We start from the raw sequence: 24,294 nt of genomic DNA, 5'->3' as shown, positions 1-24,294 counted from the left end.
TTTTATTGAACCTAGAATTATACGAATTTGGATTATGATAGGTAGCTGTGGGTTTTTTTGGACTTTACACTTGGCACTTTGCTCCTTTGTAGTATTTTATTGCATTAGCGCATTTATGTAAGACGCTATTTTCCTGATCAGGTCACAGTGCTTACACTTGTACAAAGTTCTCTATCTGAAAAGCTTTGATAGTCAAACATTTTGTAGCATTTTCTTAACTCTGCAACAATTTATCAATTTTGTAAAGCCCTTTGAGTCTCGTTTTTGCTGTGGCAGGTGTTATGTACAGATCTCTATCGCACAGCTTGGTGTTTGTACTTTCCTCCTTATCTTTTTAAGAGCAGTGTTTAGCAATGACTAGCACATTTTAGTTTTTTTTTCTTTCACTTTGAAGTCATACTAGTACTTTACTGGGAAGCAGTGTTGCTACATGCACACGTTCTGGCCGCTGCATACATTATTACCATTATTATTATTAATATATATTATTTTTTTAAATTTATTATTATTCAAGATATAGAACACCAACACTTTCTGCAGCACTTTAAAAAACAATGGTGACAGTACACCCAGAGAAGGTGAAGGCTGATAGACTGGAGGTAATAGAAGGCATTACATTTAAAGTAAACTTTTACATGGAGGCAAGCCACATTACGTGGGAGCTGGACATATTACATGCAGGCAGGGCACATTGGAACAGGGCACATTACAAGGAGGCAGGGAACATTACAGGGGGCAGGGAACATCACATGCGCCCCGGTGTGAAAGGGGTCCAAATAAAAAATGTGACCTCCTAGTCTGATATTTACCAGATTCAACCTCCAATAGTATATACAGTATATCTCTTCTGTCTGTTATTCTCAGAGTAGATTGGAGAATTTTCTCAGTAAACATATAGTTGGTTATTTTTTTATTTACCACTGCATAGAGATTTTTAAGAATACATTTTTTTTTAAACTTTACATATTAAATTATACACCACTCTTTTTTTTTTTTAAGGTTATTATCCGATTAATCGAAACAATAATCGGCCAACTAATCGATTATGAAAATAATCGTTAGTTGCAGCCCTAATTTGACTTTTTTTTAATTAAAGTGGTTCTAAAGACAAAAGGTTTTTTTTATCTTAAGGCATTCTATGCCTTAAGATAAAAAAGACAATAAAACTTCTGTGTGCAGCAGTCCCCCTCAGCTCCGCTAATACTTACCTGAGCCCATCTCGATCCAGCGATGTTGCACGAGAGTCTCAGCTGCCGGGGACTCTCCCCCCTTTATTGGCTCCCACTGCTTTCAATCAAGGTCAGTAAGCCAATGAGGAGAAAGAGGATGTGGGGCCAAACCGTGGCTCTGTGTCTGAATGGACACACCAATCGGCGGCTCGGCTCTTGTGCCCCCATAGAAAGCTGCTTGCTGTGGGGGCACTCGGCAAGAGGGAGGGGCCAGGAGCGCCAGCGAGGGACCCGAGAAGAGGAGTAACGGGGCTAATTTGTGCAAAACTGCTGCACGGAGTAGGAAAGTAAAACATGTTTGTTACTTTTAAATGAAAAAAAGAGACTTTAGTATCACTTCAATATTATGAATTTAAATGTATATGCATTTATTGTCGGCCCTTATCTGCACCTTTTTGAAGTAGTGTTAAAATCCTGCTTGCTGCATTTTTGACGCACATTTGGCAAACTGCGGCAGAAACGCACCTCCCTATTGAAATGCATTGAAAACGCAGCAAGAACCCATCAAAGATGCATATCATGCATCATAACCTATGAAAATCACAAGGTAAAATTGCAGCAGTCTCATGGGCGTTTTCAGGAGTTTTTATAGGGACTTTTGTTTCTTTCGGCACAGCGATGAAAAACCTATTTTCAGCGACCGAAATTCCAGTACATCACTAGTGAATACAGTTGGGAGCAGCAAGGAACATATCTAGACACGTTCTTCCAATGGATTGTTTTGGGTAAAAGAATAGTGAGCAGACAAGATTTCAAGAAAAAAAACAGTGCTCAGAGAAATGGGTTTGTTACTATTGCTGACATCCTTTTGAAAGTACTATTTTCTTGGCTGTCCCTGGCTTCTTGGGTCACTGGTCAGGAATAATTTTGCAGCAAATAGTCATGGCTCCCATTCTCTGCACCCTTGTTCTGGTTGGTGACTCGGAAAGTTCTTGAAGTATTTGGATTGGAATGACAGCGCAGCAGCTAGCACTTACAGAAAGAGAAATTGGCAGTGCACCGTACATCTTTCGTTTTCATATAGGTTTACTTTTAAGGCCTCGTTTAGACTTTCTTTGCTGTCTGAGACGCAATCCGTGACTGTACTGTAGACCTAAAAACAGCCTTCAAAAGACAGACATCCTAGGTTCATGGCCAGCTTTAGAGTCGGCTTGATTCTATGGAACATTGGAAGCAGAACATATCATTGGGCACTGTATAGGGTTCGTTAAGCATATACCACTTGTAGCCATAAGGTTGAGAACCAGTGTACATACTATCAAATACCAAACAACTGAACATTCAATGGTCTAGTACATGTTAGGGTTTAGCTGGTACTGGTTAATTTGGAACTAAACCGTTTAGATATCGGATGCTAAATATTTTTGGAGTATACAGGGTAATCGAAGAGAACAAAGCTGAAGTGCTCATGACTTGGTTTTAATGGCTTGCACTTATAATAGTAGCCATGCAAATTGGCACTAACACCACAGAAGACAGTTTAGCTGTAACTGCTGATAAATCCCAAGAACCACTGTTTAAATGTAATCTGCCATATCAGTAACCTTATTTATTTATTTTTCCCTCCTCAGCATTCCAATGTGTTCTTTATTGTTTGTTACATTGTTCAATTGACCTACCCCACAGGTATGCTGGTTGGATCCAGAGCAGACAGCTGGAAAGAAGAAGCCTTACATGTATACACAGGCTGTTCCAAACCGCTGCTTTTTTCCTTGCTTTGATACACCTGCTGTTAAAAGCACCTATTCAGCAAATATAAAGGTTAGTACATTCTGGACCAGTGGTGTCAATCTCAATTCCATTGCGGGCCACATTAGCGTTATGGTTGTATCTGCAAGACTATATAAATGTATCTACTCTCTATCATATTAAATGATTGCCTCTGCATTCGATTATTACTGGTTTTAGTAATAACTTCAGACTTAAGCTGTGATGGGCACGTGCAGACCGACACAAAGCCCACTCGCACTCTTGTAGCAAATGATGCAAGTCTGAAAGGAAGGGTCGCACACCGTCAGTATCAACCACAAGAAACATTTTGGAGACTGCTCCGACAGAACATGGTTCTGCCATGGTGTTCCGTCTGAGCACTCTCCAATAACACTTCTTCTGGATACCAGCAGTGTGTGACCCCTTTTCAACTTGTATAGAATGGTTTTATTCTCATAATTATAAGCAGATGTCCATAGCCCCCCCCCCCCTACATCAGTTGTCAAGAGTCCCTTACCCTTCCTTACATCACAGTGCACCCTGCTTACCTTGTGCTGCTGCCAGGAAGAAGCTGGGGGCAGAGCTGGAAGGCAGAAAGTGCAGGGTCTGGAAAAGGACCAGAGGACAGCTGGAGTCTGCTGAATGCTGCAATGAGAGGGTGCTGTGTCTGCCCAGAGAGGCACGGGATTAAGTTTGTCCTTTCTTTTCTTTTTTTAGTATTTTTTTAACTTTTTTTTTTTTTGACTGAGTATAGGTAAGTACACGGGTCTTTCTTGTGTTGGAATAGTTGTTAGGAGGAAGAGGGAGCATTTTTAAGATTAGTTTTGAGGCCAGTTCACACCAGAAATCGCACAGGAACACACATGCAGTACAATTTCAGCCCATTGATTTTGAGTAGGATTAAATCGTCCCGCACCAAACGTAAGGCATGCACTACTTTTGGAAACTCACTGCAACTGCATCGCTTGCTACTTCTGTGCCATGTGATCAAGTGGCAGCAAATGCACTGTGTTTGTGGCCTGCTTTTTGGGTGTCATTAACTTAATATTGACACCCGCGGCAGAGTGCAACTGCATTGCTTTTTTGAACACCGTGCAGTAAACCTGCACAAAATTTGGGTTTCCAGCACTGCGTTTATGGTATGAACTGGTCCTTATTCTGGAATTCTACTTTATTGATCCTCTTCAAAATCTTATGTAGCCAGACCAAACTGTCTTAGGCCCCTTTCACACTGGGGCGGTTTGCAGGCGTTATTGCGCTAAAAATAGTGCCTGCAAACCGACCTAAAACTGCCACTGCTGTTTCTCCAGTGTGAAAGCCCGAGGGCTTTCACACTGAAGCGGTGCGCTGGCAGGAGAGAAAAAAAACTCCTGCAAACAGCATCTTTGGAGCGGTGTATTCACCACTCCTAAACTGCTCCTGCCCATTGAAATCAATCGGGCAGTGCGGCTATACCGCCGCTGTAGCGTCGCTATGCGATCGGTTTTAACCCTTTTTCGGCCGCCAGCGGGGGTTAAAACCACACCGCTAGCAGCCAAATACCGCGCCGTTTTACCGCCGCCGCCTCCACCGCCCCAGTGTGAAAGGGGCCAAAAGCTCCCAAAAAGAAGCAACTATAAATCCAGGATCACTTCTTAGGCCTTATGCACACTGGCCACTTGCTAATTCTCCTGGACTCCTTTCCTCCTGGCAGCTGTGTTTTAGGCAGAAACAAAACCGCTTAACCATTGAAATGAATTGCACTCAGTCTCAGACACTAAATGTGCCTAGCGTTAATGTGTTTTACATGTGTCAAGTAATTTTTTTTTCTGGCAAGACACTCTTGGCAGATGTTAAAAATATCCAGCGTACATGAAGCCCTAGGAACAGCTGATATAATCTCCTTTGCATTATTAGGTATACGCACATAAAACTCAGGCTCTTCTGTTTCTTTTCACTCAAAACAATACAATGAATAACTTCCATAACACATGTATCAGTCTTGCATGTCACAAGTGCACTGTCTGCAAATAAAAAAAAAAATAGTTCTTTGGGAAAGAGAAAGTTCTTGTAATATTGTCCACACAAATTATTTGTATGTGTTACATAGTTATGTGTTGTAGCACAGCTTTTCCCAATCTGTGTAATTTACAACTCCCCGTCTGCTTCTCTATCTCATACAGACTTGTGGATATCAGCTATTTCCTGGTTCCAAGTTCAGTGTTCACTCCTTTATTTGTCCTGTGTAATAATCTACTGACATCCTTACACCTTTCAATTTGTTTTGGGACTCCTGCACAATTTGAAATTTTTATTATATAGGATTAATATAGCGCAGACCGTTTGTGCAGAGCTTTACAACATGAACCTGCACTATGTATGGACCAGTTCCTGGACAGCATTTTATGTGGTAACAACACAACCCAGGAAAAAGCTAGAAGAATTTTTACACGCATGTATGTGTATGTGCAAAAATGCATGAAAACGCTCGCTCACGTTTTTTGTGCAAGAATTTTCTGCCATGAATCTAATGTTCCTACATCAATACCATGTGCATGTACCCTTACTCTATTTTATTTCCAAGGCCCAGAACCAGCTGTCTTATGAAGATGCCTGGCGAGGGTGAAATGTGTTGAGGTGGGATTGGATGATTCATATGTCACTGATCGGTGGCACATGCTGGTTCCGGGATTCGGAACAGCGGTGGCCAGTCACTACAATATTGCTGGATAATCTGGGTGCTGGTTTATGGCACAATATTATGTGAGTGTACATCTGAATGGCTTTTAAACTTGTGTTTTTTTCTTTATCGTACATCACGGGACACAGAGCACCATAATAATGACTATGTGGGTTATAGGCTTACCTTTAGGTGATTGAACACTGGCAACCAATAGTAAGACGGTTCCTCCTATACAGGAAGTGCCTCAGTTTTTTCGCCAGTGTCTTGAAGGTGATGGTCATGGCTGTTGAAGCTCTTCAGTTTCTTTAAAAGAATCTCCCATTGAGGACGTTATAATCGGATCCATTCGGATGGCTTACTAAGCTAAAGTGGATGGTACCCGAACCTCGGCTCAAAAACGAGGTGTTGCTTGTAATGTGTCCTATTTAGGCGCTGGACCCTTGTTAAAAGTTGGTATTCCTGGTCTACCTTGCCCAAGGAAACCACAAAGGGTTCTTTACAGGTCCAGGGGTGTGGACCCCAATATATGGGGGACCCGGTCCCTGAAGGTCCCTAGAGGCACTACCCGCCGTGATGGGGGAAGATTGGGCCTGGCAAGACAGGCCCTGCTTCACGGGATGGTGAGTACTCCCCTTTGGGGTCCTTTTATATATAGATATATGTATTTCCCCTTTTTTTTTTTTAAAACTACCAGAGTAAGCCTTGATCCGGTGTCCAGGGTTACAGAGGCTGGTTGGCGCGCATTTTTAAAAATTTGCATGCGAGTGCGCACCGCGTGTCCGCGCACGGCGCCGCGTGCATCATCGCGGCGCATGCGCCGACGGTGGGCGGGTCGCTGGCCACTGATGCGCGCGCTCGCTTCCATGCTAGGGCTTATAGGCATGGAGCTCCTGGCATGCGCATGGTGGAAGCAGAGCGAATGGTGGGCACGTGAGTCTGATGGTCTTGGACACTACGGTGACAGGTTAAAAGACTGGTTATAATTTGTGGGGAGTACTCCTTGGTTATTTCTCGTGTGTAAGCAATGTCTTCCAAAAAACGAGGAACAGGGAACAAGGCAAGCCCAGGGGTAAGAGTCCCTCCACAAAAAGCAGGAGACCAATCCCATATTGATGCAGCCTCAGTCTCTGATGGACCTGCGTTTTCTGACCTGGCTGAGCCATTGCACTTGTCAGGCATAGTAGCCACTACTAATGTACCTGCCTCGGCTTATGTTACAAAGGATGATTTGGCATCTGCCTTAGCGGGTCTTGAAGGCAAAATAGCTGGCATGATTGCCTCTGTAACACAAGGGGGAAGGAAGCGTAAAAGATCTCCCTCCCCTGAGCCTGGGCCAAGTGGTGAGTAACTAGAGCCCCAGGACTCTTATAGCCAGATGGGTCCAGGTGTCCTGGAACCAGAATGGGCAGAGGATCCAGAGGAGATGGTCATAAAGGACCAAGAGGTAGGAGAGGCTGAAGATCCCTCGGCTGAGGAGGAAAAGTTCAGAAAGAAATGGAGTACACCTTTGGTAGACGCTGCCATATCTTCTGTAGATAAAAATTTAACCTGTCCAGTGGATAATGCCCAGGTTTTCAAGGATCCGGCTGATAAGAAGCTAGAGTCCTTATTAAAGGCCTCCTTCTCGGTTGCCAGTGCAGCAGTTCAGCCTGCTGTTGCAGCCATTGGGATTTGTCAATCCCTAAAGGATCGCTTTAAGAGGTTAGTGAAGAACATACCTTGCCAGGAGGAATCTGCTGAGGAATTATCAGAGATCCCTCATGCCTCGTGTTTTGCGGTAGAGGCTTCAAAGGACTCAATCCAACAGATGTCTCATTTTGCATTACTATCAGGTCATATGCGCAGAGTATTGTGGCTAAAGAACTGGTCCGCTGAGACGCCATGTAAAAGGCTACTTGCTGCTTTTCCATTTCATGGAGAGCGCCTGTTTGGCGAAGATTTGGATAAATATATCAAGAAGATCTCTGGAGGAAAGAGCGCTCTGCTTCCTATTAAAAAGAAGGGGAAGCAGCCTTCTTACAAGTTTCCTAATCCCCAAGGGCCTGGTGCCTCTTCCCCTAAGCAGTATCGACAGCCTCAGCCGTCTGGGTTTAAAAGACCTCAGGGTCAGAAAAAACCCTGGACCCAAAAGCCATCTAAGCCCAACTCTAAGTCTACCTTGTGAAGGAGCGCCCCCGCTCTCAGGGGTGGGGGGCAGGCTTCGGCTGTTTGGGGAGGCCTGGGAAGAACTGGTTCAAGACAGATGGGTCATTTCCACTGTAAAAAACGGTTACAGAATAGAGTTCCGGGAGTTTCCCCCGAACCGCTTTCTACACTCAAGGGTCCCGGCGGATCCAGAGAAAAGAAGATGCCTATTCCTAGCTTTACACCATCTGCTGATGCAGGGAGTAATTGTAAAGGTCCCGCACGAGGAAAGATTCAAGGGGTTTTACTCAAACCTATTCACCGTGCCGAAACCAAATGGGGAATTAAGACCAATTTTGGACCTCAAGGATCTCAACTTCTTTGTAGACGTCCGATCTTTCCGCATGGAGTCGGTTCAATCATTCATAATCTTCACAAAGGTTCTGGCCCCAGTGTTGGCTTCCCTAAGATCTCAAGGAGTCTCCATAATAGGATATCTGGACGATCTACTTCTAAGGGAATGCTCTCGCCCTACACTAGTTCTAAACGTGTCAAGTACAGTGCGGGTCTTACAATGCCTACGTTGGGTACTAAATTTGGACAAGTCAGCTCCTTGTCCGACCCAAGCCTTGGTGTATCTGGGTCTGGTCTTGGACACGACACAAGAAAAAGTGTTTCTTCCGCCCTTAAAGGTCGCCTCCATAGTGGAACTTGTACAGAAGGTGAAAAAAGAACCAACACCTTCTGTTCGGCTGTGCATGAGGTTATTGGGCAAGATGGTGTCATCTTTCAGCGCAGTGCCATATGCACAGTTCCACTCCAGAGTGTTCCAGAACAGTATCCTGAAAGCCTGGGACAAGTCTGCTCGAACCCTGGATCAACCTATGGTTCTATCTCCACAGGTTCTATGGAACTTCTCTTGGTGGTTAAGAACCAGCAACTTAAAAAGAGGGAAGTCTTTCCCACCAGTAGCCTGGAGAGTGGTAACCACGGACGCCAGTCTTCTCGGCTGGGGAGCGTCTGTTCAGGGAGTATGGTCTCAGACAGAAAAGACTCTGCCCATCAATCTACTGGAGATTTGGGCAGCTCGTCTGGCCCTGCGATTCTGGACGTCCAGGTTGCGGGGTCTTCCTGTCAGAGTCCAGTCCGACAACTCCACAGTAGTGGCATATATCAACCACGAGGGAGGTACCAGGAGTCGGGCAGCCCAAAGAGAGGTAGATCATATACTAACCTGGGCAGAAAAACATGTGCCATTTCTGTCGGCAGTGTTTATTCCGGGGGTGGACAATTGGCAGCCGGATTTCCTAAGTCGCCAAAAATTGTTGCCAGAGGAATGGTCCCTGCATCCAGAAGTGTTTCTACAGATCTGCCAATACTGGGGGACCCCAGATGTGGATCTGCTGGCATCCAGATTCAATGCCAAGCTGGACAGGTTTGTATCCAGGACCAAGGATCTGCTTGCTGTCGGGATAGACGCATTAGTAGTTCCTTGGGATCAGTATTCTCTGATTTATGCCTTCCCTCCGATCCAAATTCTGCCGCACTTACTACGCAGAATACGGGAGGATTGGAAGCCGGTGATCTTAGTGGCCCCAGCGTGGCCCAGGAGATTATGGTACTCGGAGATTGTGAAATTGGCAGTAGGGGACCCGTTGGTCCTTCCTTGCCGTCCAGACCTGTTGTTTCAAGGGCCCATATTCCATCCTTCTTTACGGTTGCTGAATTTGATGGCCTGGCTATTGAGACCAGACTATTGAAAGACCGTGGTATTATGGGTTCAGTCTTGTCCACTTTGATAAACGCTAGAAAGTCAGTTTCTAGAGCTATCTATTACAGAGTATGGAAGTCATACATTTCTTGGTGTGAGAAAAAGAAATGGAACCCTCGTAGGTATAAGATTGGAAGAGTTCTCGCCTTTCTCCAAACAGGAGTAGACTTGCAGCTCGCTTTAGGGACAATTAAGGGACAGATTTCGGCCTTATCGTTTTTTTACCAGAGACCAATTGCATCCCATTCCCTGGTGCGAACCTTTGTCAAGGTAGTAACGCACCTGAGGCCACCGCTTAAACCACCTTTATGTCCTTGGGACCTAAATTTGGTACTGTCAGCCTTACAGAGTCAGCCCTTTGAACCTATTAGGCATATTCCTTTTGTCCTATTGACCAGGAAATTAGCTTTCCTAGTGGCTATTACATCGGCTAGAAGGGCGTCAGAATTATCCGCCCTTTCTTGCAAAGAACCGTTTATGATTCTTTATCAGGACAGAGTGGTCATGCGACCTCGTCCGGATTTCCTACCGAAGGTAGTTTCCAAATTTCATTTGAATCAGGATATCATTTTACCTTCCTTTTTTCCAAACCCTAAAACTAGGGAGGAAAGGTCGCTTCACTCACTGGATCTGGTGAGAGCGATAAAGGTTTACTTGAAAATGTCAGCTCCCTTTCGGAAAACTGACTCTTTTTTTTGTCTTGCCTGAGGGTCCTAAAAGAGGACAGCCGGCAACAAGTTCATCTATATCCAGGTGGATTCTCCAGACTATTGTCCAGGCGTATGGATTAAAGCGCAGGGTTCCATCCCGGGATTTAAGAGCACACTCCACTAGAGGGGTTAGTGCATCATGGGCAGTACGCCAGCAGGTGTCTATGGCTCAAGTTTGCAAAGCAGCAGTTTGGTCTTCAGTTCATACGTTCACCAGGTTTTACCAGGTGGATGTGAGATCTCAAAATGAGACTGTTTTTGGCCACAGCGTGTTGCAGGCCGCTTTATAATCTCAGGCCCGTTGGGCTTAGGGATAATGTGTGTCCCCCCCCCCCTCAGATGCATTGCTTTAGGACATTAGGACATCCCACATAGTCATTATTATGGTGCTCTGTGTCCCGTGATGTACGATAAAGAAAAACAGATTTTTAAAACAGCTTACCTGTAAAATCCTTTTCTTGGAGTACATCACGGGACACAGAGGTCCCTCCCCTCTTTCTGGGATCGTCATTGCTTGCTACAAAACTGAGGCACTTCCTGTATAGGAGGGGTTATATGGGAGGAACCGTCTTACTATTGGTTGTCAGTGTCCAATCACCTAAAGGTAAGCGTATAACCCACATAGTCATTGTTATGGCGCTCTGTGTCCCGTGATGTACTCCAAGAAAAGGATTTTACAGGTAAGCTGTTTTAAAAATCAGTTTTTTTTTTTTTTTGTGGCTATTGTAACACATCATAGAATAAATACTGGTTATGCTATGATCTTGTATTTGCGGTTCTTCTATCCCTACATATGAGTGTATTGGAGTTGGAGGCTGTTGCGGAGAGTCTCAGACCCTGACACTGACATTTAAAGATGGAATCCTTTGGTCCTACAAGCGCTTATTGACCCGCTATAGTATTAAGGGTCCTAAGCTTCTGGTGAGTTTCAGTCTTTATGGGGCATGTGGTGTCACAAGCACTAGGAAGACAACTTGCACTGGAACACACAGCATGGACTTTTGAGCACTATTCACTTTTATGACCCTGTTTTTCAATACATTGATTACAATGATTTCAATATATTTTTAATATATTTTGTGGCACGGGTATTCAAGCACCACTATGTGTGAATTTTGTCACTATTGTAGTAGAGCTACTCATATTTGTTGAATTGGTTATAGACTTGTGTGCAATAAGTGGTCAGCACATTTGAGTGGCTGCTGGGGGGAATTTTTTTGCACTGTCGAAGGGACAGGTATAATTTTTATTTATTTTATTTTTTAATCCACTTCTATTGGCTGCCTGCTTTTAGCTCCGAGGTGGATGCAGATGCAGTAAAAAGCGGCTTTAGATGGAGGATAGGACTCGGCACCTGTCTGAATTAGCCCTTAAGCCTAGTACAAAAATTCTCGTACGGCAGAATGAAAATTCGCAAGTGATGTGATGTAATGTATTGTATTTTCGGATGAAAACTGTACTGATTAAACACAAATAGTACGAGAGAAATTTTCGTGTTTGTCCCTTCAGAAAATTTTGGACAATCGCTGTGTACTAACGATCAGATTATCGTACGAACTCATTGAAAGTTGTATTTTTTTTGTACGATATTCTGATCATGTGTATGGGGCTTACGCCTACACGCCAGGGCAAGATTTCTAAAAAGGCACCAAAGTACTGTATAAAGTAAATTGCTTGTGTATGTTGAGTCATTGAACCTGTGCTTTTACGAAGATTCTATCATTTCAGCTCTCACAGTTGATTATTTTTTATTTGTGTGTGTGTGCAGGTTCCTGAGGGTTTTACCGCAATTATGAGTGCCAACAACTGGGATCGTAATGGCGATACATTCATCTTCAAAATGACGCAACCTATTCCTTCTTATCTTGTTGCTCTAGTAGTCGGGGATATTGTTTCTGCAGAAGTGGGGCCAAGGTATGGAGTGATATTTAACCAGAGCCCTTTTTACATTGTTTTTATAGCTTTCCCCTGAAAATCTGTCTGTTGTGTTTTTTAGGAGCAGAGTTTGGGCAGAACCATGCTTGATTGATGAAGCCAAAAAAGAATATAATGGTGTAATTGAGGAGTTTCTAACTGTAGGTGAAAAACTATTTGGGTCGTACGTATGGGGCAGGTGAGTTTCTGCTCATTTTGTTCTCTTATGGAAGTTTTGTGGTCAATGCTTCAAGTACAACTGAACAAGACCGGAATAGAGGGGAAATCTTTTAATGGGTGCCCTAGTTCTGATGACCCTGGTTGCTACCTTTTTGGAAGGATTTTCTCTAAGTTCCTTTTCTGATTATGGGACATGAAATTAAGGCAAATATCCCCAATGGGACACCGCTCTACTTTCAGTCTAACTTTTAAAGCATAGCTGTAATTTTAAAATAAACTCTTTTAAAATATAAAAAGGAATATCAAACAATTCTATGCGGACAACATCCAAAGCTATCTTTCTATTCTCCTTACGCATCACTGATTAACTTATTGACTCATTGGCATTGATGTCATACCACTTCCCCAAATTCAATCAGTCCAAAAAAGAGTTCTTAATAATATTTTGTCCACTTATCATGCCCCGACCTAAAAACTGTACTTTTTACTTTCTCTGTCAGCTCATCCCTCCCAAATGTATTTGTATAATTGGCCCCTTTTCGATTTTAAGCTTTCATGCGCAGCGCCCTTCTAACGCTTCTCTACTGAATTGTATTGTAAATGTACTGTGTGCTTTTTGTTTTGTATAGTGCTGCCCAAAATATTGCTGTTAAAATCGGTATAATTTTGCAAGTTTAACCGATTAGTACTTTTTTAATTTGCTGTGATTTTGACAGGTGTCATCACAGACCCAGTCCACTTATAAACATTGCCCTCTTCACATTTTGCGTGTCTGCATTCTGCACTGTAACTGTAAACAAGAAATCGGAGTACGTAAGAGATCTGCCTTGCATACCTATTTGGTTCTCTGTTTTCACAGTTGGGAGCCATAAATGGTGATTTATTTGCTGTGATCTCCGCTGATTACATTGTACAGTAAGTATACTTGCCTACTTATGAACGAGTTCCTTTCCGGGAGCTTGTTCTTAAGTCCAACAAAGATCAGTGCTTGCAGACAAAGGTTGTGAGCACTCATCGGTGTGTTCTGGCAGGCAGAGTCCTCTTGTCGGAACACAATAGCACAGCCAGGGAGATCGCTGCACCAACATTGCTTGTGTTAGTATGGCGATCTGTCAGTTTTTTTTTTCGTTCGGCCCTCTGGGTTGAAATAAAACAAATTGCGCAACTACTGCATCTTTGAAAGGTCACAACTTGAATGTTCGTATGTATGGGACTTACTGTACATTGTAACACAGAGGTAGTGGTTCGACTCCTAAGGCCACATTCACACGGCCGCTTGCAGGCAGCTACTGGATTCCAGAGGTAAGAATCGGTGGATTCTTGCGGCTGAATTGACCGGGACATGCAAATATCAATGGCTGCTCAGCTTATTTAAAATAATGGGTCCTCCCAAAGGATGGCCAAGGTGCGAATCAGAGGGAACAGTGCGTCACCTAAAAAGTTGAAGTGAAGGCTGGTTTGATCTCTCAGTTGATATGTGGAGAAAAAATAAACAGGCTCCACATAGCGTAGATGAGCAAAGTGGGATTTTTATTGCTAAAAAAGCCAGATATCAATAAAATGTGATCACAGAGTATAAAAACAAAGTTGGGCAACAAGAAGGATGCTGAAAGCGCCCGACGCGTTTTGATCAGCATCCTTCAGCATCCTTCTTGTTGCCCAACTTTGTTTTTATACTCTGTGATCACATTTTATTGATATCTGGCTTTTTTAGCAATAAAAATCCCACTTTGCTCATCTACGCTATGTGGAGCCTGTTTATTTTTTCTCCACATATCAACTGAGAGATCAAACCAGCCTTCACTTTAACTTTTTATGTGACGCACTGTTCCCTCTGATTCGCTCCTTGGCCATCCTTTGGGAGGACCCACCTGGCGGCCCCGGGAGATCCATACAGAGTTTGACCCAGAAGGTTCGCAGAGCTGTGATGTCCGTTTTCAGGCCCTGAGAGGCAACCCGCTCGAGTGACTCCCTGTCGCTGACAAGGGAGTCCAATGTATCTGGTAAGAGTTTCTTACACACCATCTTTACCAAGTTACATGCAGTTGTGAGATATAGCTTTGGGATGATCTGATGATTTACCTGTGTTGGAACACTTGCCGTTTCACATCCACATACCATTTCTAGTGGGATATCCCATGTTTATTTGTTTTTTACTCACTCACTGGACTTTATTTACCTTTATTGAGAGACTTATAAGTTTCATTATTGCCGTGTTTATCATTTATGGACATTTGTTTTTTCAGCCATTTTCTTGATTGAAGACTTTTTGCACAATTTATGCGCTACATTTTATTTTCACATGTTCTTTTGGTTGTTGTCACCCTGTATGTAGCTGCTCTGCACCATATATTATTTGAATTTAGAGCAGTGTATACTTTTATTATCTTTGCACTTATTTAAAATAATGACAGGCTCACAGTGGCTGCCACTGTTCATATGTTGCCACACTCAGAGTGGTTACCTGTGGTTAGGGATAGATGCAGTCAGCTGTGTCCAGGCTCAGACATCTGTCCCTAACAGCTCTGTGTGTGGCTACATGAGAGCAGTGGTGACTGCTGGTAGCCTGCCATTAGTTTAAATAGGCTGAGTGGCTGCTGCTATTTGCAGGCCCTGATCATTCCAGCCACAAGAATCCACTGGTGTCTGCATGCAAATGGTCATGTGAAGGAGGCCTTACAGTGAAGACATTGAATCCAAAAGGTATGTGGACCAAAGTCCATCCATGTTTCTTACTCCTTTTCAGCATTTTTGTGCCGACTGCTTCCAAACAATTTAAATCAAAATGTTTATACTGACCTGGGCCTTTGATGCAACCCTGAAAACCCAGGTTAAAAATTGCAGATTATATTTGCAAAGTTCCTTATTGTCTGTTGACTGTTAGGCCCCTTTCACACGGCTAGTTTGTTGCGGATTTCTGTGGCAAGAATCTGCTGAAACTGACAGCATGTTGCCGCACACAGAGCGATCAGCTGCGGATAGGGACAAATGTCCAAGTGTGGATGCAGGCCAGTGGGTCAGTGACTCAACAAAAAAAAAAAAAAGTATTGAAGTCAGGTTAGCAATGGAAGCCTGTGTATTTCCCCAAGCACAGGTTTCCTTTAGTGGATGTCAATTTTTTTTTTTTTTTGTGATTGCTAATTAAAAAAGCATTACTACCCTGCCTCTCTACCTTGTCCAATCAGAGAACAGCTTTTATTTATTGGAAATAAATACATGTCGTTCTGTGAATAGTGGCCTGATACAAAAAAGTCCAGTGAGGCTTCTCAAGTTGTCGGGCATATTGTAACTGGGTTTTTTTGTGGCATTGGCGCAGTAAAGGCTTCTTTCTGGCAACACGACCATGCAGATAATTTTTGTTCAGATATCATCGAATTGCGCTCCTTTAAAAACAACCACACCATCTTTTTCCAGAGCAGCCTGTATTTCTCCTGAGGTCTTTTGTACCCTGAACAATTCTTCTGACAGTTGTAGCTGCAATCTTACTTATTCAAGGTTTTGGATATCTTTTTATATCCTTTTCCATATTGTAAAGTTCCATTACCTTCTTATGCAGGTATTTTGACAGTTCTGCTCCCCATGGCTCAGCTGCCCAGTAGAAAGCCTGCTGCGGGCATCCACATGAGAGCTAACAAACTCATTGACCATATATACACAGATAAGAATTGCAATTTAAAAATCCACAGATGTGGGAAATGAACCTTTTAATTGCCAGTTTAACCTGTGTGTTGCCTTGTGTGTCACCAAGGCCAAACATTCGAAGTTATGTAAATGTTTGGCTCCATTTTAAATCATAATACCATAAATCACCCAAATAACCTTGATCAAACAACTGTGATAATACATGGCTTCATAAGGTCACTGTCCTTAAATTAAAAGTCAGTTTTATTTTTTTTTTGTTTTTTTACATGATCAGTCATTTTTTTTTCATATTTCTGCCAGGGGATGCAAACATTTGAGCACAACTGTATATGGTCTCTTATTCAAACCTGTATGTTATTATAAAGTTTTCAGCTTTTATTGTAAACTGTAATTCATGGGTATTTGACTTTTCAGGTATGATGTCTTGTTCATGCCTCCATCGTTTCCATTTGGTGGTATGGAAAACCCCTGTATCACATTTGTCACCCCATGTCTGCTGGCTGGCGATCGCTCTTTGGCTGATGTTGTTATCCATGAAATATCCCACAGCTGGTTTGGTAACTTGGTGACCAATGCTAACTGGGGAGACTTCTGGCTGAATGAGGGCTTTACTATGTATGCCCAGCGGAGGATTACCACTGAAATCTATGGTAAAACCTTATGCGTTGGTGTCAATGTATCTCTTCCAGGAATTGATATCCATACTACTCTTTTCTATCTAGTGTACAATGTTCCAGTTTGTCTATCTTGCACATATACAAAAATAAAGTCCTTAAACATTTGTTCCCTTTAGCAACTGATAACGATTTAATCCTATTCACAGGACATGCATACAGTTGTCTGGAAGCAGCCACAGGAAGGGCTCTTCTTCGTCAGCACATGGATGCATCAGGAGAAGCCCATCCCTTAAACAAGCTCAGAGTTAAGATTGAACCAGGTGGGTGAAAGCCTTTACTTTTCTAGTGTTGTAGTTTATACTTGTAGCCCTTTTTTCTTTCTTTCTTTTTTTGTGGAATTCTGGCTTTCCTATTTTGTTTTTTGTGTCTGTGTAATTCTTAAAAACAAATTGAGTAAGAAGTGAAAGCAATTCTTGAATTGCTATTTTTGTTTGTCTTGTTTCTATATTGGGCTATAGTTTTTTGCCTGTTGAACCTACCAGTAAAACATTTATCCTAAAGTGACAACGCTCGCTTACTGGGCTCATAATGCTGATTAGGGTTTTAGTACAGCGAAGGCAGTGAGTACAGGACATTACCAGCTGGCTGGTTTTCAGGCAGGTATTTTTTTTGTGCCCATACATACAGTTTGTCAGTCTACGCAAAATCGCAGGACTCACGCGGTGAACATGCAGACGGTTGTCATGGAGCTTTAACCAATTGCCGCTGCCTGCTTCTGGGTTTTGATTGTGCACAATTATTCACAGTGGGAGCCTGTCAGCAAGTCTCAGCCAATGATTCACAATTGGGACCTGCTGATCGGCTGTGTACAATCGCAGCCTAGAGCTCTGTGTTGACATTCAACACAGAGCTCTGTAAAGAGGGAATGATCTCTGTGTCTCATCCCTGCAAAACAAAGCAGGAATGAGAAAATAAGAGATCTATTAGTAAAAGCAGCATACTTTACACGTAGTTAGGCACACATGTAACCCTCGCCCTAGATGTTAACCCCTTCCCAGCCAGTGTCATTAGTACTGTGACAGTGATACAGTACTATCATTATCAGTATTATCGCTGTATTAACGTCAGTGACAGTCAGTTCCCCCCTCAGCATCAGTTAGGCAGGCCGTAGACGGTGTGAATTTAATTTCCTGCAACCATGGGTTGCTGGAAAGAAATTTGAACGATTCCCCCATCAACGCAGACAGTGCTGACAGGGGAATCCATCCTGCCGAGCAATCAAGCAATTGTCTGCTCCTTCCAGCGGGTGGAAGCTGTCCCCACCGGGAGAAGACAGTGATTATTGCTAGCAATTAGAGAAGCCTCTAGCGATAATTGCAAGTGAATCTGGCAGGCTGGTTGTACCCCAGTTGATCGATCAACTTGGTACATTCAGCCTGCCCACACACGGTTCAAATCTTGGCCTGTTCCTGCTGAACCAGCCGAGATTCAAACCATCTATAGTGTTGCATGACTTTAACTTGCCAGTTTAAAGTGGCACAGTGCTGAATAGCAAAAAAATGGCCTGGTCATGAAGGGGTTTATATCTTCCGGAGCTCAAGTGGTCAAAGGAAAACTTAATGCATGTGAGAAACCCACTGGTTGGTATTGGTGACGCTTGTCGTCTTACTTAGTCACTGAAATTAAACATACAGGATGGTAATTCAGACTTCTCCAGCTGAATGCTTGTTTCCCTGAAGAAATATTCTGACAGGCTAAGAAAACATGACTAAACCAAGTAAGTGTCAGTTTTGCATCAGTTTTTGTGTTGGTTTTATTCCCCATCACGGGTTCATAAAAATACACGGTAAACTGTTCTAAAATGCATCTTGTATTTCCAAATTATCCCTCAATTAATTGATTTTCCTTTCATTGTGCTTTTGATCTTGTTTAAAACGTAACAATTTTTTCCCTGACCTAAAATAAAATGTTTAAGCTACATTGATGGGAGGTTTACTTGTATTTAGAAGTCTTAAATGGTGACTTGTATCTTTATGATGTGTCCAGCAATGAGTTATCATTGATAAGAATATGCTAGTAAAAATAACAGATACATTCAAGGCAATATGGATTAATATTCGTTTTCTGTATTTGCTGTGCAGGAGTGAATCCAGATGACATCTACAATGAGACCCCTTATGAGAAAGGATTCTGCTTTGTATCTTATCTTGCTCACCTCGTTGGAGATCAAAGCAAATTTGACAATTTTCTTAAGGTAAATGTAGGGAGATACAGACCATTGAGAATCATAGTTGTCTATCAGTTTTTCAGAATCCCATATACATTGTAGAGATTGTGCAGTATACAGTACCGTGCAAACGTTTAGGCACTAGTGAAAAATGTTAGGATAGTTTCAAGACCAATGCCATAGTTTTTTTTTTTTTTTTTGTTTTTGTTTTTTTTTTTCAAAATCTTTTTATTGAATTTTTGTTAACATACAAAAATTGCCCACAAATGAGCCAACCGTGCTAACGCAGGGGCGGATCCTCTAATACGGCAAGAACCGCAGCAGGGTACAACATATAACATTTACAACCTTACTTATCTAAACCCCGATGGGGGAGAGGTTTTTGTTCAGGAGAATCTCTGCTCAGTATTATAATGACAGGATAATGTGACAAAAAAAAAAAAATAAAAAATTTTGGGTCAGTTTACTAACACACTATAACCATAATAATATTCTAGGAGTTGGGTACTGCATCAGTCGCCGTAGTGTTATCATCTAGCCAACAGGTCCCTACCTTTTCAAACTTTGTTGGGCAACCCCTGCCCGAATAGGTGGCTTTATAAAGGGGTAAACTGGCGTTCACTAAACTCTGCCAGAATTTAACAGAAGGGGGAGATGCTTGCTTCCAGTGCATCGTTATGGGTTTACGTGCATAGTACAATAACAGGGATATGAGTATTTTCCTAGTCCTAAGCACTGACATTTGTTCCACCAGTCCCAGTAAACCATGTTTAGGATCATAAGGGACATCAATCTTTGTGACTCTATGGATCACTTGGAGTGTACAATTCCTGGGGAAGCCCAGAAAATGTGAAAGAAGTCCCCCGGCTGGTAGGAGCAATGCCAACACGCCGGGGAACACGCCGACAATATCTGGTGCAACCTGTGGGGCATGTAATGAACTCTGTGTACAATTTTGTATTGGACCAGTTTGTCCCTGGCTGAGACCAGAGGGGAGAATGGAAAATCCCAAATCTCCTTCCAGTCATCCTCATCCAGTTCCGGTATGTCCTCCACCCATTTCCTGTGGAGGGAGGACAGCTCGGGGATGGCAGGGACCCATAGATCTGGGACGTGGGTTTCACCCGAGGGGTGGATTCGAGTTCCGAGTATTCCAATATAATTGGTTGGCCTAAGAACTGACATCTGCAGGCATGAGCGACCTGAAGATACTTGGAATGGGCCCGTACAGGTACTCCGTTGGTGATTACATGCTCAAGGGTCAATATTTTGTATTTGGCTCAGGCCTGTGGGTCCGGGATGGTATTGAACTGTGAGGTTAGGATTCAGCTACAGGAAGGTGTGAGGAGACCAGGAGTTCGGTTGGGGTGCCCTCAGCACCTCACTCACCTTCCACGCCTGCATGGTACGCATAGAAGGGGTGAGGCTATGAGGTGTTTTTGGACCCCTGAATAACAACCCCTTCAAGGCCTCCAGAGACCCCACTATAGCTGCCTCCAACATCGTCGCAGAGTTGGTCGGGTCCGGCTGCAACCACCAATGAGCGGTTACCAGCTGAGTGGCCAAGTAGTAATTGTGGCAATCAGGGAGAGCCAAACCCCTGCTGTCCACAGGCCTGGTCAGAGTGGTGTATTTGAATCTAGGCGGCTTTGACCCCCAAATAAAGAGAGGAAGATCTGTTTAAGACAGTTAAAAAGAGATTTGGGTAGCCACTGTGGGAAATTCCTAAAAATGTGCGTAAGTTGGGGGAGAACTTTCATTTTAAGGAGGTTGATACGCCCAATGAGGGAAAGGGGAAGGTTGCCCCACGCCTTTAGTTTAGATTTAATTACTGCGAGGACAGGTTCAAGATTGAGTCGGGCAAAGTCCTTACTCTATCTTGAGATAATACCTAAATAGGCAAACTTATTGACCCACTGGAGTGGGATAGAGGAGGATGAGGAGGACCTGGCCCCCTCATCCACCGGAAAGAGCTGAGACTTATGACAATTTACCTTCAATCGGGTGAAGACGGTGAAGGCATCCATGACTCCGAGCGCGCCCTGCAGAGAGTCACCAGCGTCATTTAGAAATAGCAGTAAATCATCCACGTAGAGAGCCACTCTCTCCTCCAGCCAGCCCACCCTAAGACCGCAAACCTCTATCGAGTTCCTGAGGGCCTCCGCTATGGGCTCCATGGCCAGGGCGAACAAGGCCGGGGAGAGAGGGCATCCCTGTCTGGTGCCCCTCTGCAGGGGGAACGGAGGAGACAGGGAGCCATTTTAATGCATGCCAGGGGACCGGTGTACAGTGTGCGTATTCAATTAATACATTTCAGTGGGAAACCCATTCTTCTAAGTACCTCCCACAGGTAAACCCACTCCACCGTGTCAAATGCCTTTTCAATGCCATAGTTTTTAATTAACAATTAACCTATAAACAGAAAAAAATCTGCATCACATCAATATTTGGTGTGCTCATCCTTTGCCTTTAAAGCGGAGTTCTTCTAGGTACAAATGTACACAGTTTTTAGGCTGCATTCGCACCTGAGCATATCATTTTCAAGCGTGTTTTTTATTTATTTATTTATTTATTTTTTGCTGCTTTTTTACAACCTTTTTTATAAAGCGTTTTAGACTTGTATTACAAGTGTTTTACAGGTTCAGGCGTTTTTGTTTAGCCAATAGGGAGAGGAAATTAGGGGTGGAGAGATGCTATTTGAGCGTTTTTCTGCTCAAGTCAGGCGTTTCTATTGAAGTCTATGGGGCCAAAAACGCTTGTAATCTGTCCAAAAAGAAGCTTGTGTTTTGAGCTTCAGACGTTTTGCTTCAGGCGACAAAACGCTCATATGTGAACAAGTTGCCATTGAAACAAATGGGGTTTTGCTTGTTGGGCGTTTTGGAAATTTGAGATGAGTGGTTTACGAGCTGAAAATGCTCAGGTGTGACTGCAACATTAAGGAACTTGGTAGGTTTTCCAAACATCTAGTAGAACTAACCACAGTTCTTCTGTCTCAGTTGCTTATGTCTCACTATCAAGCAAGGGATCCCATTAATTTGCAGGGATTTACCCCTCATTTCATGTTTTGGCTATGGGACAGAAAGTGAACGTAGATCTCCCCAATAGGACACGGATGGCAAAAAAGCGACCGGGATTTATAGCACTCCCTTACTCTATCCAAAATGAAAAGTTTTACCCGTAGTTTTCTTTAACTATGTGCAAGTGTAACTGGGAAAATTGATGCTGTTTTAACCACTTAAGGACTGCCTCGCGCCGATGTACGTCAGCAAGGTGGCACGGGCAGTCAGAATCGCGTACATATACGTGATCTGCCTCCCGCGGGCGGGGGGTCCAATCGGACCCCCCCCCCCGGTGCCCGAGGGGTCCGCTTCTGACCAGCGGCGATCAGAGATGAGGGGGAGACCATCCGTTCGTGCCCCCCCCCTCGCGATCGTCGCCGGCCAATTAAATCATTCCTTTGCTGCTGTATGCTAAACAGCAGCAAAGGAAATTATGTCATCTCTCCTCGGCTCGGTATTTTCCGTTCCGGCGCCGAGGAGAGAAGACTTCAATGTGAGTGTAACACTACACACACAGTAGAACATGCCAGGCACACAAAACACCCCCCTAACCCCCCCTAATAAAGTTTTAACCCCTTGATGACCCCCTGTCGCCAGTGTCACTAAGCGATAATTTTTCTGATCGCTGTATTAGTGTCACTGGTGACGCTAGTTAGGGAGGTATATATTTAGGTTTGCCGTCAGCGTTTTATAGTGACAGGGACCCCCATATACTACCTAAAGTTTTAACCCCTTGATTGCCCCCTAGTTAACCCTTTCACCACTGATCACCGTATAACTGTTACGGGTGACGCTGGTTAGTTCGTTTATTTTTTTATAGTGTCAGGGCACCCGCTGTTTATTACCGAATAAAGGGTTAGCCCCCTGATCGCCCGGCGGTGATATGCGTCGCCCCAGGCAGCGTCAGATTAGCGCCAGTACCGCTAACACCCACGCACGCAGCATACGCCTCCCTTAGTGGTATAGTATCTGAACGGATCAATATCTGATCCGATCAGATCTATAATAGCGTCCCCAGCAGTTTAGGGTTCCCAAAAACGCAGTGTTAGCGGGATCAGCCCAGATACCTGCTAGCACCTGCGTTTTGCCCCTCCGCCCAGCCCAGCCCACCCAAGTGCAGTATCGATCGATCACTGTCACTTACAAAACACTAAACGCATAACTGCAGCGTTCGCAGAGTCAGGCCTGATCCCTGCGATCGCTAACAGTTTTTTTGGTAGCATTTTGGTGAACTGGCAAGCACCAGCCCCAGGCAGCGTCAGGTTAGCGCCAGTACCGCTAACACCCACGCACGCACCGTACACCTCCCTTAGTGGTATAGTATCTGATCGGATCAATATCTGATCCGATCAGATCTATACTAGCGTCCCCAGCAGTTTAGGGTTCCCAAAAACGCAGTGTTAGTGGGATCAGCCCAGATACCTGCTAGCACCTGCGTTTTGCCCCTCCGCCCAGCCCACCCAAGTGCAGTATCGATCGATCACTGTCACTTACAAAACACTAAACGCATAACTGCAGCGTTCGCAGAGTCAGGCCTGATCCCCGTGATCGCTAACAGTTTTTTTGGTAGCGTTTTGGTGAACTGGCAAGCACCAGTGGCCTAGTACACCCCGGTCGTAGTCAAACCAGCACTGCAGTAACACTTGGTGACGTGGCGAGTCCCATAAGTGCAGTTCAAGCTGGTGAGGTGGCAAGCACAAGTAGTGTCCCGCTGCCACCAAGAAGAAGACAAACACAGGCCCGTCGTGCCCATAGTGCCCTTCCTGCTGCATTCGCCAATCCTAATTGGGAACCCACCACTTCTGCAGCGCCCGTACTTCCCCCATTCACATCCCCAACCAAATGCAGTCGGCTGCATGAGAGGCATTTTTATGTCCTCCCGAGTACCCCTACCCAGCGAACCCCCCCAAAAAACATGTCGTGTCTGCAGCAAGCGCGGATATAGGCGTGATACCCGCTATTATTGTCCCTCCTGTCCTGACAATCCTGGTCTTTGCATCGGTGTTTTGGCTATGGGACAGAAAGTGAACGTAGATCTCCCCAATAGGACACGGATGGCAAAAAAGCGACCGGGATTTATAGCACTCCCTTACTCTATCCAAAATGAAAAGTTTTACCCGTAGTTTTCTTTAACTATGTGCAAGTGTAACTGGGAAAATTGATGCTGTTTTAACCACTTAAGGACTGCCTCGCGCCGATGTACGTCAGCAAGGTGGCACGGGCAGTCAGAATCGCGTACATATACGTGATCTGCCTCCCGCGGGCGGGGGGTCCAATCGGACCCCCCCCCCCGGTGCCCGAGGGGTCCGCTTCTGACCAGCGGCGATCAGAGATGAGGGGGAGACCATCCGTTCGTGCCCCCCCCCTCGCGATCGTCGCCGGCCAATTAAATCATTCCTTTGCTGCTGTATGCTAAACAGCAGCAAAGGAAATTATGTCATCTCTCCTC

At 44.1% G+C, this 24,294-nt stretch overlaps 1 protein-coding gene across 1 annotated transcript in view; it reads left to right on the top strand.

Annotated features, from left to right (window-relative positions):
• The window catches only part of LOC141128677 (aminopeptidase B-like), a 58,026-nt gene that overhangs the window by 15,015 nt on the left and 18,717 nt on the right, over positions 1–24,294 (top strand). The window contains 6 exon segments of the mRNA XM_073616108.1: positions 2,856–2,990; positions 11,975–12,120; positions 12,203–12,319; positions 16,357–16,592; positions 16,766–16,879; positions 18,701–18,813. Of these exon segments, the coding sequence (XP_073472209.1) occupies positions 2,856–2,990; positions 11,975–12,120; positions 12,203–12,319; positions 16,357–16,592; positions 16,766–16,879; positions 18,701–18,813 (861 nt within the window).

The sequence above is a fragment of the Aquarana catesbeiana genome, linkage group LG02, assembly GCF_042186555.1.
Source record: "Aquarana catesbeiana isolate 2022-GZ linkage group LG02, ASM4218655v1, whole genome shotgun sequence".
In the NCBI taxonomy this organism is placed as follows: domain Eukaryota; kingdom Metazoa; phylum Chordata; class Amphibia; order Anura; family Ranidae; genus Aquarana; species Aquarana catesbeiana.
The sequence above is the reverse complement of the archived record's forward strand: the minus strand, read 5'-3'. Positions and strand labels throughout refer to the sequence as shown.